The sequence below is a fragment of the Stigmatopora nigra genome, chromosome 11 (genome assembly GCF_051989575.1).
Source record: "Stigmatopora nigra isolate UIUO_SnigA chromosome 11, RoL_Snig_1.1, whole genome shotgun sequence".
Taxonomy (NCBI): Eukaryota; Metazoa; Chordata; class Actinopteri; order Syngnathiformes; family Syngnathidae; genus Stigmatopora; species Stigmatopora nigra.
In genome coordinates this window covers 6,373,550-6,397,718 of record NC_135518.1, presented here as the reverse complement: position 1 = coordinate 6,397,718, position 24,169 = coordinate 6,373,550, and the positions used below count along the sequence as shown (strand labels likewise).

Sequence of the window (24,169 nt, the reverse complement as noted above, 5' to 3'; positions counted from 1 at the left end):
AATGGAAGCCATTGCAATGCAGTTTGCACATTTGTATTATACCAAACAATGGTGAGCAAATTTTAAATGCAAATATTGCTAAAAAAAATAATTTAAATGTCTTTAAAATATATAGGTATGTCTACTTACAATTGAAGGCAAAATGACACTTTCAAATCACTTTTATTGACCGTCCTTTAGAAAACATCTCAAAACAATCCGTTAAAACCGACACGCGAAATAAATCACCAAACAAGGTTTAAGACGAGGAGAAAGAAGGTTACTATCAAACTCTGCAAAATGACATGTTAATGTTTATATAGAACTCTTTCCATGAAAAAAAAAATCACAACAAAAGCACGGAGCAATCTCTATTTCTGAGCAATACTTCAAATGTTGCAACAGGGAAGGCACTGATAAGAAAAAAAAGTAATGCAAGCAAGTATTTTGGCCACTTGGGATTTTTTTTGTGAGGAGTGCATCACAGTGGACAAGTGTAACAGATTTCCTAATGTTTATGCTAAGTGAGGCTAACCTATAGGTATGATAGTCAAACATTGACAAGAAAAAAATTCCCTTTAGCAGCTGACCAAACATTACAAAATTAGGTTCAGATTTCAAAAAGGTTAAAAAGTCAAGCACAAAAAAAATGAGCCTACATACTAAAAACCCATAAGCAGGTTAATGCCAATACTGTCAACCACATTGAATTCAGGCTACAAAAAATCCCTTATGTTGAGTTTCCCTAAGACAACTTAAGCATTGACTTTAATTTCAAACTAGCGCCTTTCCTATTTTTAAATGTGTTTCATGAATCTTAGTGTTGTTGTTTTCAAATAGCGACTCCTGACAAACTATTTCAATCCACGCGCTTAATCTCCAAAATCACAATGCCAGTATAATTAGCAAGTAATGCCAAAGTGGTGTTTGATTTTTAAGCTGCCTTTTCAATCTACCATTTGAATTTAAGCATTGATAATCTTCCTCATACATCAGGCCTTCCCCATTAGTGCTTATGTGTAACAGATGCAACAACTTTGCCATTGGCCATTCCTGAGACTTCACATTCATGAGTAAACAAGCCACCAACGTTGGAGTACCTATCATCAGTCTTAAATTTATATATCACTACATTGAAAACTCTTTAAAAGTGTCTTTCGGCTAATAAACACTGGTCACTGTCTATAAACAAAACCACTCCACAGTGCCCTTAAATCCCATGATTCCCTTTACTAACATCATAAATAGAATAGAACGAGATTCCTCCCTTCCTAATCAGACATTTCTTCATCATCCCTTTCATTAATATTAAAATGATAAATGTCAGTTCAGAAAATGTGCATTGCCCAGTGGAAAAGGAAGAAGATGGGTAAGGGGCCCACAGATGAGGTACCTGACAGTGGTTAACAGCAATGAGGAAAGGGTCTGGTCTAGTCGGTGTAAGGGGCGGGTGGGGGCATGCGGACCACCAGGCTTTAGATGGTCTGGTATCCGGCGTGGCTTCTCCTTCTGCCAATGAGGTAAGCGACCAGTACTATGAGGACCAAACCAGCCAGCGCTGCACCGACCACGATGGCGATCAGCATGTCGTCTTGGTCGAGTTGGCACTGTAGGGCTGAGACACAAAAGGGAGGATGGGGTTGACGTTTGTGGGGAAAATAGTCACTTCCAAATAGGGTTTTACCTGTGCTAAACTGGTTCCGAGTGATGTTGAAGGGCTGCAATTGTACTTGGAAGGCGTTGATGGACAAAGCCTCGACTACGGCGAGCGTCTGCTCCTCGTGGCACATGTAGGAGTAGCCCAGGGTTGCGCCGAGGTATTTCAGGCTACTGTTACGTGCCGAAAAGGGTTCTAAAGCCAGACAGAGGACATTTCAATAAGGGGTAAAAAAAAGCAAAAAAAACAACCCCATATTGCACAAACAAAAATCTAAATTTCAGGTAACAGTTTATTCTAAACGACCGTATTTTCTTGCATATAAGCTACATGTGACTAAAAAATGATGACTAAATTGAGGGTAGGGCTTACACATGCACAAGACTTGCTATACTCTTTCACCAGTAGATGTCAGCAAAGTAACATTAGCTATTGTTAGTTATTTTCTGTTTTGCAGTAACAAAACAACCATTACTAGAAGAATTAATTAATATATATGTTTTATGTAGTTCTTTGGTCAAACACAAATAGATAATGATGGTTTTGGGCTGGAGAAACTAACCTTTCATCTCCGGCCAGTCAGCTGAAAGAGAAATTTCGCTCACAAAGTATTTATTGGTAGTAACATTCTGGAGGGGAAAAAAAGACATTGAGTTAAATAACTTCAACCATATGCTGCCAGCGTGTAGCTGTTTCACAAAATACACGCCTTAAAAACAAGCCAACATTACCCGTGTGAAGAGAAAGGTCAAGTTAGTTTTAATGGCATCGGCCGATAGTTGCAGGATGGCTTCATCCATCTCACAGGAACCGGAGGCCTGTGTGCCATTCGGCTCCAGGTTGACCACACTGCGCACCGTCTGTACGTGCAGGGATAGCGACATATGAGTGCTTTAGACAGGAAGCGAAACATGTGTTAGTTCCGGCGACAAGACCTTGTTCGAGGAGGATGTGAAAGTAATGTTGAGCTGGAGGCCCATGTGCGCCATCAAGCAGACACTGCCATTTGTTCCAGTTAGCTGGTATTGACCCCTCTCCGGTTTGCCAGGATCCTTGTGGGGTTCGGGGGTGGGCGGGGCCACGGTAGTCAAACTCTGCTGCACGGCTAATGCGACTTCAACCACTTAATACAAAAGATGGCAAAAAATGCTTTGAGTTTCCCATTGAAGGCAAAATACTAGTTTGCAGAAGTTACTTTGTTTTGTGTGGTTTGAGAATAGAGCAAAAAATACAACAAGTACAACAAGGCACATTTAAATGTCAAAGTAAGGTGCCATTAAATAAAGTACTAGTTGATCACGTACATTGTTAGTGTCCTTCCATATTTGCGTCATGTTATTGAGAACTGTTTTGTTTACCTCGGTTGAATCAATACTTACATATAATAAAATGGATGGTAAATGCGAGAAAACGTATCGGGGAAGCACCGGTGGTCTTCATGTTTGACTCCCAAGTCGATGCCGAAAAGGTTGCAGTAGTAAACAACAACTTGAGCTAACAGGGCAGGTAAGCTAGCTGTCCGGATGATAATTTAAGCAACAAATCGAGAGCAGAGAAAAGCGGGTAAAATACTTTGATGGCTGATTGAAAAGCAGCAAATTATCGTCGTTGCCTCCAAAAGTCCACGGTTGACGAAGACGCGACGTTTTTTACCTTTGTCTTGGTACTTTGTACTTTAGAGCAACGCCACCAGAGTGACGAGAAAATCATGTGACTGACTCCGTGTTATGAAACGCCTTGTAGTCATGTGATAAAATACGACGCTCTCATTGGACAATTTAGTGTCAATCAATAAAACGTCTAGGTGGGCAAAAATGTTGAGGGTCCAAGAGGTCAAGTTATTTGTAGCAAATGTCAAGTTTTTTTTTGATAACTTAGCGTATTAGTAAAACTAAAATGGATATTCAATACACGTTAGCAGTATATGTCCAATGAAGGATTGTTGCCAAAATAAATAGATTAGACATGTTGTGATTCCATGGTAAACAACGGGTTGAGAATATTTCCCATTGCAGATCTAATTAACTCTTTAGGCAATAAAAGAAAATCATTGTTGAATTTCAAATCAAGTTGATTCATCATATTGTTGCCCTTCTCACTAACTATAATAGGCTTCCATTATATCATGTATTGCATCCTGTAATGCACAAATATTTTTAAACTAATAAATGTCAATTAAAAAACCCAATTCATGTCAAAACACTTGAAAATGGTTTAATGATGTTTACAACAAAAGAGAACTGTACACTTACAGTAAAAGATTATTTGTATATGTGTATAAAAACAAAAAATACAGCAGACAAATGCATCAAAATCTACTATGTATCCTGATTCACATACTTAAACCTCCTACAAGTCTTTCAGTTCTATGCCACCACCACTGGGGGCGCTTTTTTATTTTTTTATTTTTTATTTTCATTTTTTGGAACGGTGTCCCTCAGTGTTTTAAGTCCAAGACGGTGACTCTTTACATTAAGAGTTCTGTTAGAAATATTAGACTGCAGAATAAGAAAAAAAGGGGAGAGGGGGGACATTCCTTTCAGTGAGCCCAAGTGTCCATTGTGACTCTTTTTACGCAATTCCTTTCTGAAGATAGACAGTCAGAATATGTACATTTTTCCCCTAATCTTTTTTTTAATTATTTTTTTTATATTTTAACTCTTGATAAAAGCCACCGTTGTTTGGGCTAATATCCCACAACACACCCAAAAACATACAAAAATACTATGTCTTCAACCCAGTAAGACAGTTTTGCAAATAGTTCCATGCTGCGACAGAGAAATAAAAAAAAATGAGCACAAACAAGACTAATATTCCACATACTTTTTTTGTTGTTGTTGTCGTCAGAAATATATCAAAATATACATTTAAGCTTTGGAATTACTGAGGCTTGGACTTAAAGCCAGTGCTGGGTTTGTCTCTTAATACACATGCTGCAGGGCGGTTAGGAAGAGAGAGACAGTTGACAGAGATATCTTTGGTTTCTGCATTGTGTCCACACACACAAATAAACGAAAAAGAAAAAAAAAGTTCAAAATATTTGGAGTTTTGTTTGCTTTGGGATAAATAGCGCTTGAGAAGTTTCTCCGTGCCTCACTCGGGAGTAAAGCGTCGAGCAAAGTGTCACCGAATGCATAGTGTCACAGTTGATCAGTCTGTAGTGAGTGGGGGTGATATGTGTTTACAGAAGTAAAATCTAGCGGCTTTGGGATGTCCTGACCTGGCCTTTTTTGTCTTAAAAAGAAATATATTGAGCAATAGAGAGAAAGATGGCAAAAAAGTGGGTTCTATTCACAGAGAGACAGAAAGACATGAAGTCCTGAGCATGTCCAGTGTGCACAGGATTAACCCTCAGTGTGTATTAACAAACACCACCCAGCTATCACGAACAAAGTGTCCGTCAAAAAAGCCCCTCTCCGGGTACACCTGCCCACCCACAGGCACTGAAAACCGCAGCACCGAGCAGGCCGAGTGGCGAAGACATTCGCGTGCAGTCAAAAGCTAAGAACCTCAAACATGAGTGGGTGAAGTAGTGCTCCACGGGGAGCTGTGAGGCAGGAAGGGTGGGCCGCGTACACGTACAATCACTTATTAGTCTTTGGTTAATGTTGTTACCATGGGGTGGCGCCACCGAGCAAAGAGAAGGGTTGGGGAGTGATAAAGCATATGCACCATAGAGTTTTAACAGAAGCGGGATTGTCAAACTTAAAAGGGGGGCAAGGAATACAATAAAAGAAAGAAAACATTCACGAGAACTGGTTTCGCATTACATCAAGAATGAGTGGGCTTCTCTAATGACACCATTTTTTAAAACATTTTTTTAAAGTAGATTAAAGCAGTTTTCACTCAGTTTTTGAGTTAGAAATGAGGTATACTGGTGTGCCCACGTTTTATCTGTCAACATCCAAAAAACAAATAGAAACAACAAAAGGTTGGGTGGGTGGACTTTAACGTACGTATCCACCAGGTGTTTGCAACAGGAGAACAAAACCAAGTGTTGAAAAAGCCAGTCAACAAAATCACGCAACTCTGAAACCATAATATGGCATTTGTCACCAACAAGTGAAACTTTTGTTTAGATAAACATGGAAATTAGGATTTAATGTAATTTCTTTGATTTAAAAACAACAATTTAAATGAATGCTATTGTTTCCCAAATATTATTGAGGACCTAGAATAGAGCCTTGTGGCACTCCATGAACAAAGTTCAATATTGAAGCAAGCTCTCAACAAAAAATATTTGATCGATTTTGGTAAAATATTATTTGGAAACACAAACATAACTCAACATAAAGCACCTGTGCTGGTCTCAGCTCAGAAATGCTTGTTATGATGGCAATCCATTTGAAGCAATTAAAGGGGCAGACAAGATATTTAGCATGTTCAGCCCAGCAGTTCAAGTAGAAAGCAAATCAAAGCTTGTTTTCAGGATGTGGCCACACAACATGGAAGGCCACAATTTATCAATGCTCGTACTATTTTGCCCAATCAAATGCAAGTATCCCAGATTGTCCACCCCTTTTCTTTACGTCATTAATAACCATTGACATACACGTGTGGTCTCGCCCTGACGTCACTCAAAACAGCTGCCTCTATAAGGGATATCTTTTTTTAACATAAATGCATTTTCTACATTTGCAATTGGGATACTTAAATCCTTTGAGCAACTATCTTTTACATAAACGTAATTTATACTTGATGTTGTCTGTCCCTTTAAGAAAATCTTAATTGATTTTTTTTTTCACTCATTGGTGGAGAAATGCTACATAATGGTTTGCAGACTGTGTTTCGATGCTCTAAAATATTCACTCATACACATACTCAAGCCCACCAGTTGGAATTATTAGTAAAGCTTTTTTTGTAGGCATTGTTGGGGTCTTACCTAAAATACTTAGGAAGCAATTAAACTCAAAATGCCACCTGTTCACTATATTGTATAAGTGAAAATCCACCTGGTGACAGGAAGCTCAGACACACACTCACATACATATGCTACAATGCAATCAAATCTATGTAACAATAAGGCATAAATGATAACATTTATCATCTTTGTCAAACAATGAAAGCCAGTGATCGCGCCCTCTCATACTATACAAATCAGTTAAAGGCAAAATGTTATACAAATAAAAACAAATGATTGTTAAAGACAACACAGCAAATTAAGTCCAAAATGACTCAACTAAAAATATGAATATATAAATTTCAAAAATAAAGCAAACTTTAGAGCCTCTGCTCTACTAACCAGAGGACCTGTGCGTCACGGCATCATTAACTGGCGCCTTCACTGCAGTGTTTTTTTTTTTTTGTGTGTGATCTTATCAGTTATGAAAAAAATAAAAATAATAATAAAGATAAAAAAACGATTGAGGGGGGCAATTTCTTTTGGGTAAAACACTACATTCAGTCCTGTTAACATACTAGTTCAAATATAAAATATGAATATCTTACATGTATTTATATATATATATATGTATATGTATAGAATTAAGAAAAGAACATTTCTCAGGCTCTTAGGTCTTTCCTCAGATAAATACGTATATCAGTGACATCCTATGGCACCGGTTCTGCTCACTAACGCACCTGAATGTCACATGACTACAAACGGCCTCCATCGTCGGCCATACGCCGGCCGAGCTGCAAAACGAAAGGCTATTACTTTGGCAAGAGTAATCAGCATAAAACGTCTGACGAGAAAAACTAAATAGTAGTACTAGAAAAAGCAGTAGTTATCCTATTATGTACGGTTTCCATGTAGCAGTACAAAGTGTGAACAGCAAGCCAAAAGTGACTTCTACATTGCACACACTTCTAAAAACAGAAATATCGAAAAAGGTGAATCTTCGTTTTAGGTGCTGCTGAGGTATATTCAGTCAAAATTAGTCAATGACAGGAAAAAAGTACAAGAGGATATATCTTGCCACCAACATCCTCACTGGTTTCTCTAATCACAGCTATGTTGTTAGTTCGAAGCAGCAGAACTGTTACACTATTATGTGGAGTTGAGTTGCTGCAGTGACGAATAGAAGCAGAGCTTGGGAAAGCTTTGGGCGCAGCAATGCTAAGGTGTTGTTTCAAAAGGTAGCCATGATTGGATTTACTATATGTTTAGACTATGGATGGGCATTTGAGGAAATTCACCTTAAGTATTTATTAATGGTTTCTATGCTTGGGTGATCAGTCACAAAAAAATATATATGTATATATACATTTTGTCTGAATTTTTGTTTAAACCAGTAGTTTTTGAACATTAGTGTATACCGTTGTATGTTAACTTTAAACTAGCAGGTGTTCAAAAAAGGACATTTTGTATTTTAGTGTTCAATAGTAATATACATTCCACGATGAACTAATTCCCCTAATCAAAACCCTTCACCATTAAGCAACTATTTTAAAAAAAAGTCCAAAACCTCTAAACTCCTCATTCAATTGCTGCTAGGCTTCCCAGCAATGAGAGGTTGGGCATCCATCCCTGTTAATAACAACCAATAAGTTAATGTTGATGTTGAGGTGAGTAAATTGTAGCCAAAATTTCAATAAGAAAATAAGAGTAACCACCATTGGCACCTATACTGTTTATAGCCAAAATGTCTATATGAAAGAAATGAGAGCAACCGTCATTGGCACCTCTACTGGCTGTAGCCAAGCCGTGCACTCCCTTTTGGCCCTTCATCAATCTATAAAATCCACTCACACATTGCCATTGATGTTGACAGCCATCCAATCCATTTAAACTGGCAGCAAATGAACCAGTGTGTGTCTACAACTACAAAGTGTCCACACGTGACTCATTTAAAGTCACGGCAGAAGAATGAGACAACACATGGTTGGCCAGCTGTCATCGCCAATGGCACTGAAACAATCATCAAATTTTTAACCAACACCAATGCCCATCCCTAGTGTCAACATCGAGCAACAAAAACCAATGCTTCACCAAACATGCAAATAAAGGTTATGGAAGAAAAAAAAAAATTTAGCTGGCTGTTAAACCTAGCATCATTACATCCACCCATTTCCAACCACAAAAAAATCAAGAAAAGCAGGTACTGACATTTGTGAACAGCAACTGCAGTGCTCATACAGGCACGGCCATTTTTTGAGAATAACCACTTTGGTTCAAGCTGTTGTTTTATGGCTGAAATATTTGTACAAATGCCTGCAAATGGAGTTATTCTTGCTTGGCATATGCCCAAAAGCTGCTACTAAAACAGTTAAACACGAAGCCGTCAAATGGCTCTGGGAGCAAACTTTAGGGCGACGCCCATTGAGATAAAAATAGCAGGTTTGCCATGCTCCAGCCCAGCCCTTCCCTCGCTTTTTGGTCAATTGTACTGCCAATTATAATCTATGAAAGAGTAGGGGGGAACATTTCTTTGGAAAAATGATCAAACTATTGCATTTTGATAGTCCACTGACAAAATGGAGAGATTCTGTTCATAAATATATTGACTATACTACACTGCCTACAGTTATTTGAACAAATATTTTTGGTATATCAAGAGAGAAAAGAAAAGGTCATTTCTCCCAGCTCATCAATCCAGTTTTTTTTTGGTACAGATACTGTGCACAAGTAGATACGACGGTACTACCATTTAAAAAGAAAAAGGTACAAAAAAAATCTATTTAGCCAACATCACCAGACATTTAGTGTGACGAGCACAGCCCCCTGACAGGTGATATTAGCCTTGTGGATCATTTGGTTACTTAAGTCTCAGTGTCACTCTATGCTTTACAAAACACAGGCATTTGCCTTGTTTATGGTTTCACGCCATGTGCCTTTAAAGCTGTTCAAAAGTTTTCAGTCATTTTCCATCAGTGTCTACAGTCCACATCATTTTAAAGAAGCTCTGCGGCTGTAGAAAGTCAGTGTTTCCAGAAAGAGAAACTTGTTGAGACTCAACGGGTCCCTGCGCGACTTAAAGCAATGATAACCTTTATATCGGCCACTTATTACTTGTTTTTAAAGCCTTACAACCACATAAAAAAAAGAGATTTAAGTTATTAAGTCGGGAAAAAGCAAAAAAAACAAATCCAATATATATATAAATATTTACACACATTAAAATAAAACTCAAACTGATATGAGTTATGTCAAGGCCTGTCCAAAATGGAAAAAAAAAAAAAGAAACCGGCAATCCCCATTAATGATAATGTGTATTACGAGGTTAGCGTTACGTTTGGAGTACCAAGCTAAATTAGACTTTTAAATTCCTAAAGAAAAAAAGTCTAAACAGTGTGAAATAAAAGGACGTATTATGTAAAAATATGATGATTTTTGGAGAAAAATGATCCCGCTGGTTTGGAGGAGCGACAGTCCCCATTTGGCTACAAGTTGGAAGAAAGAAATGTCCACGCATCATCAAAAGAACACATCTAGCACAACCTTGTAAAGTCGTTTTTTTGGGATGGGGACGAAAGCAAAACGGATTAAATAATATGGGATACTATTGAAGGGATGCGTATTTGTTAGTGAAACGTCGTGTGAAAATTCATACGACCTTGCCTATTCCATCCACTGTGCGCGGCTGAATAAAATGGGCCGTCGATCTGGCAGGCGGCCCGACTCACTGCGCCTTTGAGGCAGTGGTGATGGTGGTGGCCTGCACAGGCACGGCGGCCGCGGAGACCTGATGGTGGGTGTCGGTGGTGACCTGTAGCCCGCCCCCTCCGGCCGACACCAGGCTAACGGGGTTGCTGGTGAGCAGGGAAAGGTTCTGGGGGTTTAGGAAGAGCGGCGTAGTCACCAGGTTGGATGCACCGTTGCCAGACGTGTTGGCAAACAGTAAGTTGCCAGCGTCTAATGTCGTTATTGGGATGGAGCCACTCGATGCCAGCGCTGAGAAGACAAAGGGAGTGAGAATATTTGAAAAGTGGGCAAAACCTGAAATTTTAAGTCAACCAATTTCACTCAAAATCAGAATTTTAGGTCAAGTTGACTGCTGTAATGTGGCTAGGACTCAACAATTAAAGTAAACTGAACTTTAACACAAAATTTAAAAAAATACATAAAAATACATTTTGGGATTTCTGCGCGTGCAAAGCTGTTAGTCCTCCAACATACATATGTAAATGAACTTTGCACATGTACTATGTATATCATTCATTCATTCATTTTCTGTTCCAACTCAGAAGGCGGGGCACTTTTTGCCAATTTATAAAATATTAATACTTACTATATTTTTTCAATATTGGCAGTATGAATATTAATATTAATTTTGATAGGGTGCATGAAGAGGAACAATAGTGGGCATGAGGATTATTTAAAATAGTTAGTGAGGTGTACAATGTCTTGTCAATGTGCAAGTCAATTCACAGTCTAAAATTCCTAGCTAAATTTCCTATAAGAAAGCCTAACTCATTATGCAAATAAATTACTTTTAAAACAATGCTTTAATGAGACAGGATTCTGTCAAAAACCTGGCCTTTTTCCTGAAACTGTTACTGGCATTTTTTTATTCTGTATATTTAATGAGATGGGAAGATGTAGATGTCATTTTAATGAGGTGATTAAATTTATAGTGGGGAAAATCCATCAGACACAAATTACCATTCCAAGCAGCGCTATATTGTCTGTCTGGAAGGGATGTTTAAATTAGCTTTTAGTATGCAAGGGAATACATTTATCTCAATAACACTGTAGTGGAATGTTATTTTTCTTTACGTCATATACATATTCATGCAGTGTTCATTAGCTGTTTTAATTGTTTTGATATTTTATTAATGATTTCAACATTTTAGCAAGCCCCGAGGGACGCACTGCTACAAAACCTCTTTATTGGCAATCAAAATGCAATTGACGCAGTAAAAAAAAAAAAAAAAATTGTGAGCTGTATATTATTTCCTAATTTTAATAACCCTTTGTGCAACATTACTGTTTCAAATCATTTTGGGACGTGTCATTAGTTATAAGAAGATTTAACATCTGCTGCCCATCTAACCAATAACTATCTAAATCCTAAGTGAAGATATTTTTGAGACACAATCTGAAATAAATTCTCAGTAACGCGCACCTTGGATGGTTGCTAGCGTGCTGTTGTTCATGAGAGCGCCGGGAGACAGACTAAGAAGAGCCCCACTGAAAACACAAGAAATAATGTAGATAAATCAGTTGTAAACTATGATGCGATGTCAAGACTTAAATCATAGTGAAGAACTACTGACCCTGGAGCAAAGTGGGAGGAGGGCATTAGTCCTGGACTCAGCCCGGCTGCGGCAGCCATGGCCGCAAAACTAGCGCTGGTGGGCAACTGTGCGCCCCCTTGAAACGCCGCCGACAGACCGGGGGCTGCCACCATAAGCTGGCCAGTCCCCAGTGTGCTGCTTAAGGACGTCGGGGTGATGATGGTCTGTGCCTGAGCAGTGATTTTATTCTCCACGGCACTGGACTGAATGGACGTCGGGGACGGGCTTAGAGATGGAGAGCTGGTTACTGTCGAAATCACGGGTGTGGTGGAGATGACAGATGCAGTGTTTGTGGCTCCAACCGTTGTGCCTTAGGAGGAAGGCAGGAAATACACTTTATAGAATTGGACAATCTTTACGGGACACTCATTTCAACCATTGGCTGCATTTGACAGAGGAAGGTGCCTATTTTTATTTAAGAGAATATATTGACCGTTTTTTTTTAATTTCAGTTTTATTCAATTCAGTGTTTTGACACCAAATTGCTAAACTGCAATCAATTAACAAACAGCATAAATTACTAACTACAATCAACCTACAGTTGCTTATTCACCATTCAACTTATCTTATAGCAGAAATGAGTAACATGACACACACTGTAAAAGTTTGACTTTCTTCAACAACAAAAAAAAAACAAGATTAGAATAGTTAGTAGATACTAACTAAGGAGACATTTTTATTATTTCAATTGGCTGGTCTTATAAGTTGACCAAGTTAGTGGTATGATGGACCATGCATGACACATACCGGTGAAGGATAAACTGGAGACACTGGTGCTGGTGAGAGGCATTGGATTTACAGTCAGCGTGGTGGAGGTGTTTATTGTCGGACTGTTCACCAGGCTTGCCGTGCTGGCCACCTTAAAAAATAAAAATGTGAATAATAATAAACCTTTTTTTCAGCTGGTGTAGACTGCACTATAGTTGAAGGCAACAAATGGATGGTGTGATGCCCACATGAGTATATTTCATGTGCATGTTCTTCCTCACCAAAGGGCTACTGGGTGTAAAGATGGTTTTGATGGGGGTTCCACCTATGCCGCCTGCGCTCGGGGGGTTTATCCTCTTCTCCTTCTGCCTGCGGTTGCAGAACCAGACCCGGATCACCTCCTTCTCCATGTTAAGCTGGTCAGCGATCATCGTGATCTCTTCAGAGGTAGGTTTTTGGTTCTGCTTGAAGAGGGCAAACAGCCAGACAGACCTTGTCAGCATAGGCCACTTGAGACCGCTGATTTTGTATCATCTACAACGATCAAGCCGCTGTTTTATGTACTAGTGTGTTGTTCAAACAACTGCTCTCTAACCTCCAGAAAGCTCTTTTCTAAGGCCACGCGGATGTTGGTCTCAATACTTGTCCTCTTCTTCCTTCTGCGGTTGATCCCCTCAATGCCCATGCCTGGAGAACCAAGGGCACTGGGGTTGGACAGCCCCTGGTCAGAAGTCAGGTTCTCTGCACAAACAGCACCGACGCAACGGGGGAGGAAAACGAGGTAAAGCCAAGGAACAACCTTTGCGTGATGTGCATGAATGCATATGAGAAGGTTCAGGGACAAACCTGCATCATTAAGCCACTTTTCCAGCAGTGGCTTAAGTTTGCACATGTTCTTAAAGCTCAAATTCAAGGCCTCAAAGCGAGAGATAGTTGTTTGGCTGAAGTCGTTTCCATAAAGTTTACCCATGGCCAAGCCAACATCCCCCTGGTCAAAGGGAGGGAAACAAAGTGTTTAGGCAAAAGAAATCTCAATATAACAGAAGCCATATAATGGTGTACAACAAGGTACCTGTGTAAAACCCAGTTTAATCCGCCTCTGTTTAAAGGTTTTGGCAAACTGCTCCAGTTCCTCCAGATCACTTGGCTCCTCCAAACTGGGCGTGTCCAGCTGTTTGGACGGCGTTTGACTGTGATGCAGCGACTGAATGGGTGTAGCTGCCGTGGTACGGGTAGGGGTTGCAGGCTGCATGTTACAAAAGGAAAACATGAACCAATTAGATCCGTAATTGAGTGCCAAAGGTTTAACAAAACATGTTTATCTGGAAACACAGTAACCAGTACACAACCAACAAACCTGTGTTGTGAGGGTGATGCTCTGTTGCGTTGGCAGGGGGTTAGCTTGGCTTTGAGGTAGTTGAGCGAGAAGACTCTGCGCTTGCAGTATGCCTATACAAGTCAGGGAATGGAAGATTTAAAAAAATGCTTCTATTATGATAGTTCGTTGTCCTCGTACCCCTCCCTCGTGACCCGTTTTGCTTACTCTGCTGGGTCTGCGGTGTCTGTGAGATGATAAACTGCGTAGGCTGCAGAGGTGTGGCAATGGGGTGGCCAGGTTGCACCAGCACAAACTGGGGCAGACTTAAATTCTGCTGCTGGAGCTGTCAAAAAGACAATGACATATGTATAACATGTGTTTCCATATAACGCAGTTCTACTCGAGCAGTCATTGTTTCTTACAGGAGAGATCTGGATGGGCTGTGACAGGGGTAGCTGGGTAATGGGCGTGGCTGCAGAGGCTGAGATACTGGCCCCAGTCGTGCCGTTCTGTTGGTTGGCTGAATGCTGTACGGCCGCAGCCAAGAGCTGAGCCTGGGCCTGGTGGAGCAGCAGCTGCTGTTGGGCTGGGGTCAGAGTCAACTATGATACATGAGGAGACAAGAGGAACAATTGAAAGGTGTCAAAAGTGTACAATTCAATTGATAATAGATGGATTTGTAGTAGTGCTTTTGTGGAACTTGAATAGACTTTGATACCAGTGCAGAGTCGAGTGGGATTGCACCAGCACTGGTTTGACTTATAGTCCATAAAATACAGTACACATGGGAGTTCTTTATTTGTCCGAAGTAGAAGGATAAACCCGAAGACAAAATTGACACCACCTACAGCCACTATTTAAGGAAATACAATCACCTTAGACTAAAAACTAAAGATAAAAAATGGTTGATTCATTGAATACCAGTCAAACTAATTTACATTTTCACCAAGGTACCAAGGGTTATTTATCTATTCTGTCACAGCAAGACAAATGAGACCAGACAAGAAAATGGGATGGGGCCTCATGCAGTTGAGCCAGGCATAACTGCAAACCTCCGTAATGTCTCTATCAAATCAAAATTCCATTAATCAAGCTAACTAGTCTTTGCAACTAAATAATGGCATCAGCTTTGAAATGTAGCCACTAAGTAACCTGCTGGCACCAAACATGCTCAGGAAAATAAGAGGGCCACAGAGATGAAGCAGGCAGATGTGGGGGGCAAAGGTGATCTACCTTGGAGCAAAAGAATCAAGGCTATAGAGGCAAAAAGCCACTTACTCCTGCAAACTGACCCCCAGCCAACATGAGCTGGGTTTGGGGCAACGCGCTCTGCTGGACGGAGGTGGGAAGCGCGTTTCCCGAGTCTTCCAAATTTAACTAGTGGAAGGGAAGAGGCATAATATAAGGATTGTTGACTTGGGAAACGTATTGAAAAGGCTTGAGAGCATCTATTATTCAGATTTTTTTTTAACTTAAAAGCCATCTCCTAACTGATCTTTTGTAAGCGTCTGTACTCTCGGTGTGAGGGCAAGGATTTCAAGTCAACAATGAGCGCTTCAAAAAGTGCTGCAGCTTTTTGAGTCAAGGAAAGGGAGGGAGGGAGGTAGGGGTGGCACTGCAATTGCTAATTAAAATAGCTGTTATGCGGCACATGTAAATCCTGCATAGATTTGCATATTTGCTGCCATCTGTTTCCGGGCAACGGCGGGAGCAGCTAATTAGCATACAGGCTTGATTAATCTGCCTTGTTGCCTGGCGACGCCAAAGGAGCTAGGGCTCATTTAAATGAGTTCCTTCTGCCTGTGTGCACACAAGAGCGCAGAAGTGCAAACCTCTTCAAACTTAACTTAAATTCCTTCTTCAATCTCCAAAGTGGAACCCAATCTCTTTTGTCACACTCAGTGACTTTGTGTTGCTATCATATCAAAGTTCAAATAATCAATATTCAGAAAATCAACAATCAATTTTAACATTATTTCAGTATTCAGTAGGTGATACGTATAGATGGACCAGATGTTGTATTTGGTTTCTATGTATTGTGTTTAAGATAACTCAAGAATGAATAGAAAGGATCTTTCTCAAATAAGCAAGAAATGTTTGCAATATGAAATAGAAGTAATGAGATTTGGGGATGAGGTCAAAGGTCACTGCAGCCTGAAAGGGAATTTTGAGATAATTCATGAACATATTAAGAGATTATTATCAAATTTAGAAGATGTTTGTAATATGAAAAGTTAGCAGTGGACCATATATTTTTGTGCAAAGCATTGGAGTGCCAATCATGACAGCCAAATGGCTAACACTGGTCCTGATGGTGCTAATCAGTGGTACTTCCCATAACAGGTTTGAAAACCAGTGGTGAAAACGTGATGGTGTTATGGGTTTTGAAAATGGACATTTCAAGTGATCGGCAAATCAGAAATGATGAAAAGCGATTTATTTAATATATTTAAACAAAGTCTTACAAAAAATATTTTTTGCTAATAAACAAAAATAAAATGCAATACAGAGCAAAAGCAAAGAATGTTTGTTCACATAAAATGATTGCATGTCACAACAGGTGGTAAAGATACTTATTGTTTTCAATCACTATTTTCATAATTTTAAGTATTGGTACTCTTAGTGTATAGTTTATTGAAAAAAAAACACATTTTATGTTGAGCACTGTTAAAGCTGCTGCATTTTTGTGTTTTAAGTTGCAATACAAATAAAGTTTAGTTTAGTTGAAGGAGAAATAGCAATGTTATTAAATTTTCAGAATGAGATATGTTACCTGTTGGAGGAGGGCTTGTGCATGTGCATTGGTGATTGCACTTGTGGTTGGCACGGTCGGCCTATGAAAATCCAATCCATTGATTTGGATCCCTGCAGATATAAAGGCAGTCAATCAAGCATCTAGTGAGTTGAAGGATGCTTTTGCTTCACTACAGCACAAGTACAATCTCAAAGTGGAAGAGAAATACAGACATACAATGTCAGGTGGTTGGGTGTCAACCTCGTAAAAGTTAGTCCAATTAAATCACTGTAAAAAGTACTGCTCTTAGGCATCTTTGTGCAAGAGACCTGTTGAAAGGTAAAAAGCAAAGTAAAGAATGGGGTCACTCACCAGTTTTTCTGTCACCGCTTTCCATTGCACATTTAGTAGTTTCTGGTTGATTATTCACTTTTACATCTACAAAAAAACAGAGGAGAGACAGAGTCATAATTTAATTCAAACAGAAATTATCGTGTTAGAATTCTCGTCTCCTGAATGTATTTTGTCTCAGCATAATGTTAAAAAAATCCCACAATTGCAGTTGAAACAACAAAAGGACTGTTTGGAATCCAAACACAATAAAACATGACCATTTTAAGTATCCAAAACTGTCCAGTTAACACTGCCACTGACTGCAAACAATTAACTCCATCAAAGCCACATACACATTAAAAAAAAACCTCACCAAGCTCCACCTGTGGTTTCAAGCATAGTTGGAAAGCTTATCAAAGAAAAAAAATCCCCCTCAGGATACTTCCTCCCGAATGACAGTGTGTCCAGCACAATGCTACTCCCACTGCACCGTTCCCTTTTGACGGCGGCCGGCAAACTGAGTTCAATAGCAGCGCTTCACTGAGTAACACTGGGAGACGCGCGCGAGCAACACTAACAGGGTTTAACAGCTTTCCTTCTCTGGCGCTTCTTTTCTTGTGGCCCTGCCTCCCTCTCTCCCTCTCTCTTTCCTCATTTGCTCTTCAGTGCAGTGCAAACTCTAAAGTCACACACTCCAAAAGTCTGTCGCTTTTGTTATGCAGAGGTGTGATGATAACCATGGAAGCATACGTAGATTAACCACTAGAGTGCAAGGAAAGTGTTTCTGGTGAGTATCACAAATGCAAACAATAAAATGTTCATTACATGCACAATGTCAGCAGACAAATGCTGAATTTAATGCACATATACTACATTCAAATCTAAAGAAATTCCAGCAATAACTAGAAAATGCCACAAGGTGACAGTACATCTCAGTAAACAACTCATTGTTCCTCTATGTCAGGTTGGCCTTTTAATAGGCGAGTAGTTTTCCTGTATTCTACTTTCACTTCAAAGTAACACAAAATTACTACTACTACAATTCTAGTACTAGAAAATCCTGACTTGCACACAACACTTGCGCTAAGTACTTTGATATTGCCATTCAAAGAACACAACAAAAAAAAAGGAAAATCATGCACTACAATAGTACTTTAGTAGTACAAAAATTGTCAACACGATAAAATTGCCAGTCGATATCGATAATTATCACAATAACTATCACATCTTATTTTCTTTAAAATTTGAGACGTCAAACTTCTATTTTCTTGCATATTAACCGCCCCCGCGTATAAGCTGCACCCTTAAAATCGTTGAATTTTACAATCTGTCTCGTATAAGCCACCCCCTGATTCACAATGTTCACCTCCATATTCGTGGTTTTAATAGAGTACAAATGTTTGTATGTATCTATATATAAATATGTATACAAATATATATAAATATTTATACACACATGCAAATACATACATATATACACTTCCATAAATCATGATTTATAAGGATTGCAGATAATGGTATTGGTTTGAATACAAGATCAAATAATTCACTTAATTTCATTTCCCAAAGTCAAAATTGTTTTGATTTTAGAACAACTGCATTGGAGATTAGACACTCCCATGTACGTGTGAAAAAAGTTTCCGTTCTCTTGCTAGAAGGAAACAAATGACAAGTGTAGCTGGCACATTGGCTCTCACCCTTCCTGCCTCTTCCAAGTCTATAATGACGCATAATCAGTATTCAGCTGATTAAAGCCGTATGCAAATCTTTGCCGCCTCGTTAGCGATGCAAGACTTTGAAGTCCTGCAAGTGACGCATTTTACACCAGGACGAAATGAAAGCTTTCTGCATAATTGAAAGGGCCCTATAAATATTTATCAGCTCATTAGCATATTAATTGGATGTCTTTTGGAGGACGATAGGGGGAAAAAAAACGGCAAGAAGGAAGATGGTGCAGCAGGAAAGGGCATAGCTAAAAATTAATTAAGTAAAAGCAGGTAACGGCTGGAGCTTGCCTGGATTACAGGGAAAGGGCGGCTACTTCTGAGAATCTGCAGAATTTGCAGACCCGAGGGATAGTGTGGGATGGCTGCGGCCAATGTGAGGGTACTCAGTCAATCGGAAAGAAATAACTCCACATTAATACAACACAAGCATGTCATTAGTGGCACGACCCCCTGTGGCTCAAGCATTCCTCAGCAAGTGGGTGGCGGGGGATTTCTGCCAATGTTTATGAAGCGCTGGGAAGGGGAGGGGGGAATTAGCATATTCGGATGTGTTTTTACATTTCATTAGTTTTGTACTTTTGGAGAAGAGCGGGATTCGTTTTGTGTGTTAATACTTGGGGGGTCGGAAGGGGCACATGTCCAGTGGAGCCTGACGACTGGACTGGAATGTGTAGCACAGTCCAGAGGGAGGAGTTGCTCCAACTAACCACTTTAACTTCTTTACTCATCCAGTGTCTGATTACTCATTCATGTGTTTATTTGTTGTGCATTTTAATCAGGATGTAGTCTTTTTAGTTTTTTACATCTCAACAACAATTAAGTTAAACCCACTTGGAAACCACTTTAACTCTCTCCAGCCAGGGAAATAAATCCCATTGGATAATGTTAAGAACACAGTGTGGAATACAAGACTGTTGCAAGATGCTTTGGCAAGATTAACTGTTTGTATCATGTTTGGTGCACATGATTTTTAAGAAAAACAAATAAACCCAAACCACTGCCAAACAGCATTCTAGTTTACAATACAGCCTTTTGTTTCAACTAGTTTGGTGAGCAGACTTACTTGCCTTGCCAATGCTAGAAAAAGGTTGCTGCTGCACAAGGTGTTAGACACTTACCCTGCACAGAGAATTCTAAAAGGCAATCTCATTAGCACAGCTATCCAATGAAATCCGTCAGTGGTTAATGCGACTGGAACGATTCAACACTAGACAGAGACCAAACTTAATTAGCACATGCAGATTCTCCCGAAAAGCCGATAATATTCATCATACACACAGAACATGTCAAGATAACTGGTGTGAAATTCTGAGTAGTGCATTTTAGACTCCCTCTGTGGAGTTGGAATGTTCTAAGACTTGTATTGTCTAGTTAACATGAAAGCCACACTATTGAAATACTACTAATGATAATTATTTTTACCCATTTAATTTATAATCCTAAACTGTAAATGTGCTTTTAACATTGCAGTGTAAAACTGACGTTTTTATTATGGGACACTGAAGTCACTATATGAGATCAAGCATAAAACAGAGATTTTATTTGTTAGTTGTACAGCAAAGCATACAACTGTGATTCGTTACAATTTTGTTCTTCCGAGGTTGAGAAGCCGGAGCGAATGGAGCTTTTTCTCGGTACCTTCGGGAAGGCATGTTCTGAATTTATTACTGCTACTGATGCATTATTCATAACACCCGTGTTTACATCAATGAATATTCATGACGCAACTACAAGGCTGAAATCAGGGTGAAATGTATAACTGATTAAATGAGGTAAAAGTGGGAGGATGCAAATGGGTTTTTAAAAAACTCTGATGTAAATATTCAGGAGTTGAATAAATCACATACTTTTTAGAGGGCGTATGACATGACAATCTAATAAAACTATTCAGAGAGTCTTACAAGTTTGGCCAAAACGTGACAATCCGTCATTATATTTGACGTCAACATATCATTTGAGCTGCCAGCACGCTTCACTAAACTTTGAGCCAGTATCAAAGGATTAAGCCTGTTTTGGCTTTTTGCCACATTTTTTCCTGAACAAAACGGACGTGTTAAAAGGAAGAAAAATGTGACAAGAAGAACACGCGAGAATTTACAATCCAACTTTAATATTGCGGCATTGTAAATTTAGTTGGAAAATTTGACTGAATTATAGCACCCTCCCTATAGTAGCACTTGAGACTTTTTTAACACCATTACAATAATTACTTTGCATCGTCGTGCATTTGACTAACTTCATAAGGCATGAAGTCAAATTAAAATAATAAAATACATCCGGAGGAGACACAAAACACTCCTTTCAAAACCTTGCTTTGACTTGCAAAGCCACTGTGCATATTTTGCCTGCCCTCAATGCAGCATACACACACACACACACACACACACACACACAGACACACACACACGTGGAGAACAATTTCCCTACAGGTTAGGTGGCATACAATGTGAACAATTAACACATGAACAAAACAATATTAAGTGTGCTTGGATATATAAAACAATGAATACCTTGAAGAAATGAAACTTTCAACATGAGTTAATTGGAACAAACAACCTGGCTTTGTGTTTGTTTCATTGTCTGTCTGCATGTTTTGCACCACCCTTAGGGCTAAATTATTGGTCGCTTAAAAAGGTCATAACCCCATTTGCTAGCTTGTCTATTCTAATTATTGTAAGCATTAATCCTTTACATGGCACGCAATTTTGCCATTAACAGCATTAGATGGAGATGTCTCGATATTGACTTTTTGATTTCTGAACCAAGCCGATTTGTCTTAAGATATGTTTTACCAAAGCCACTTGATGATGTAGTGATTCACTCTGACTTCGGAGTTTCGCTCGGTGTTGGCTGGGATAGGATCCGGCATCCCCCGCTCCATTCCGGCACCCCAAATTGTTTGCCAGCCAAATCACAGGACATACTGAAACAAACAAGCATTCACGCACACACCTAATTTTGTACATTTACCCAGCCTACCATGCAGGTTTTTGGAAGTGGGGAAAAACTTGTGGTAAATCCACACAGGCACATGGAGAGCATGCAAAGTCCACACAGGAGCGTCAGAATCCAGCAGGGATTGAACCCTCTATTTCACAACTGTGAGGCGGACGTGCTAAACACTCATCCACCGTGACCCGTACTATAAAATCAAAAATGATAGAATAAATGTTAGTTTTATTGAAGGCAATTAACAGAGTATATTTGCATTATTAGTCATTTCAGATCGCAGATTTTTCAATTTTTTTAATATATTTTTTCAGTTCATAAAAATCCACGCTTTAACTCACAAGCGGAAGCAAGACTCCTGTCTTCCGCTTGCTATTAGAACTCAGCACTGAAGAAAAAAAGTTTTTAAAAATGTTATTTATTTATTTTTAAAGTTTATTTTTCGATTATCACGTCCATGTCTCGTCCACATTAACCACGATAATTGAGGTATTACTGTAAACATCAAATGGGAATGTTAGTCAAGCTCTTCTCAAATTTTTGCCAGCAAGTCAAAGTAGGGATGTAATGCTTATTTGTTCTTTTGTACAGTTTTTCAAACCTCTCCAGTGAGAAGCTTGATACCCAAGTTTGTCGACTTTACACATAAAATAAGCAGGTTTCCCCCCTTAAAGCAAACAACAGAAAACATCAAGCTGTGTCTTGCCCAGTCATGAAGGCTCCAGTGAACAGTTAAGAATGCTCTAGCTGCCTGTTATTATTGTGCCTTTCCAGGAAGTGGGCCTCACTTTTGCCTCAGGGTGGGAAAGGGGAAAAGGAGGGGGTACAGGTATGATCTTTGTACCTGTGCAAGGAGACAAAAGTACACCCAAATAGTCTGCGATCATCATTTTTGAAAACATAAACAAATCAGCGGCATGCCTTGCCTGCACACGAGGGTATGAAATCACTTTAACAACACTTGCAACAATACCAAGTTTATTTTGCGTTTAAAACAATGACGCTAAATGAAAAATAAACATGCAGAAGGGACCGATTTTCAGCGGCTTTTTTTTTCGAAAGCGGCCGATCACCACCAGATGAAATCTGCTGAACGCCGCACTCCAGCTCAGGCAGGCCCGCATGAATAACACAACAGGCTACTGTAGCTCCACACTGCGCCGAGCACAAAAGACTGGTGGGGGAAAAACGCCCCCCACACCAGGAAAAAAATCATACCGAAAGTGCCCAGGTAATACTAGCATAACAACACAAAAGCATTAATTAGCTGTTGAATTCCAACTCGTAATAACAGTAAGCACAGCATTCCGGATCTGGCCTCGCCAATAAATGAATATGCAAAGATGGATCAGAAAGCACCGCACAAAGCCGAGCGCATAGCATCCCATGCTAATGCTAGCTCGCTCGCCATTTCAACCAAAGCGCCTGTCTTGTAATGCACTATTGTGTCGCACGATTACGCCGCTAGGTTGTTTTTTCATAAATAAAATATGCTAAGTCGTGTTTGTCGACAGCGGTATGAATATGTAGCGATCTTAAAGGCGTCTAATCACACAAAGGGGGAGGCATGTTTGCCCGTGTAATTTGTCGTCGTCCGTCCAATAGCTCGTTTCCTGCTATGTCAAATTACAGCTGGCTAGCATTGAGAGATGAATCGGTGAGGGGGGGTCTTTGTTGCCCCGTGCCATCAAGATCGCGTTTGCCCCCCACGTGTAGATTCGTTTCTCATAAATCGGAGCGGCCGCTTGAATATGAGTATGAATATGTAAAATGCTGTAATCATTACCTGGTCCTGAACTCTCATCTTGACTCGCTGCTCCTCCATCCGCCATTTTGAATATTTAACCCGAAAATCCCAGCCCTGCCTGCTGGGCGCGCGGCTGTGGACACGCACGCGCAACCTGTTCAAAGTCAATACTACTACAGTAGTCAGTGACTTATTTACATACATAAATAGTCATTTGCTTTGTTTTATTTTCCTTGTTTGTATTATACTGCAAAAAAAAAGAGTGTTCAAGTGATTTGGACAGCAAGAGATCATTTTTTTGTGATGTGCACTTTTTCATGAATTTACCATTTTATGTACAAAATATGTTTTTTGCCCTCTCAGTATTTTAACCACCAATATTTCCGTAGGCCTAAATAAACATTTAGTTCAATTATTAGTGTAGCTTTTTTTGAATAAATTCAACAGATTGCAGTATTCATTGGGGCCTGTGTGGGTTTCCTCCAGGAGTCCCCTGCCTCTGGCCCGAGGTCAGCTGGGATAGGCTCCAGCACCCTCGTGGAGTTTGCATGTTCTCCCGGGCTTGTGGGTTTTCTCCAGGTAATCCGGGTTCTCTTTCTCTTTTGCCAAAATGATTACAATCCCAAGACTATTTCTAATCATACATAATAATTCTAAACTAGCTATACATTATTAGTCCTGCCTCAAACTCACAAACAATGTATTACTTTAGTTTTGGGACACAAATTCATACTTACTGTACCCCTTGTTACTGGCATAGCAGTTCATTTTGGTCATACTAGTACAGCATTTTACGTAAGCAAGAGTGATGCCAGTAAAGTGTGGGAGAGAGATTTGA

General features: G+C 39.6%; 2 protein-coding genes across 4 annotated transcripts; both read right to left on the bottom strand.

The window, feature by feature from the left end:
• Nucleotides 1-143: 143 nt before the first annotated feature.
• Nucleotides 144-3,360, bottom strand: LOC144204489 (lysosome-associated membrane glycoprotein 1-like). Of its 2 annotated transcripts, none has more exons than XM_077728509.1 (6): nucleotides 3,016-3,360; nucleotides 2,572-2,750; nucleotides 2,368-2,496; nucleotides 2,199-2,265; nucleotides 1,664-1,831; nucleotides 144-1,594 (listed from the first exon to the last, which is right to left on the bottom strand). In XM_077728509.1, exons 1-6 carry the CDS (start codon nucleotides 3,074-3,076, stop codon nucleotides 1,455-1,457), a joined length of 744 nt encoding a protein of 247 aa, XP_077584635.1. In that variant the 5' UTR covers nucleotides 3,077-3,360; the 3' UTR covers nucleotides 144-1,454. The 2 variants fall into 2 exon arrangements, with proteins under 2 accessions (XP_077584635.1, XP_077584634.1); XM_077728508.1 differs by having other exon boundaries at nucleotides 2,572-2,759; nucleotides 3,016-3,359.
• Nucleotides 3,361-3,824: 464 nt separating this feature from the next.
• Nucleotides 3,825-23,455, bottom strand: LOC144204115 (POU domain, class 2, transcription factor 1-like). 2 transcript variants are annotated; one of them, XM_077727898.1, is made up of 14 exons: nucleotides 23,371-23,455; nucleotides 16,948-17,013; nucleotides 16,615-16,706; nucleotides 14,264-14,443; nucleotides 14,067-14,184; nucleotides 13,881-13,972; nucleotides 13,596-13,769; nucleotides 13,370-13,511; nucleotides 13,119-13,264; nucleotides 12,805-12,987; nucleotides 12,563-12,674; nucleotides 11,795-12,125; nucleotides 11,644-11,708; nucleotides 3,825-10,469 (listed from the first exon to the last, which is right to left on the bottom strand). In XM_077727898.1, exons 1-14 carry the CDS (start codon nucleotides 23,414-23,416, stop codon nucleotides 10,198-10,200), a joined length of 2,019 nt encoding a protein of 672 aa, XP_077584024.1. In that variant the 5' UTR covers nucleotides 23,417-23,455; the 3' UTR covers nucleotides 3,825-10,197. The 2 variants fall into 2 exon arrangements, with proteins under 2 accessions (XP_077584024.1, XP_077584025.1); XM_077727899.1 differs by having other exon boundaries at nucleotides 12,805-12,984.
• Between the last annotated feature and the right edge of the window lie 714 nt (nucleotides 23,456-24,169).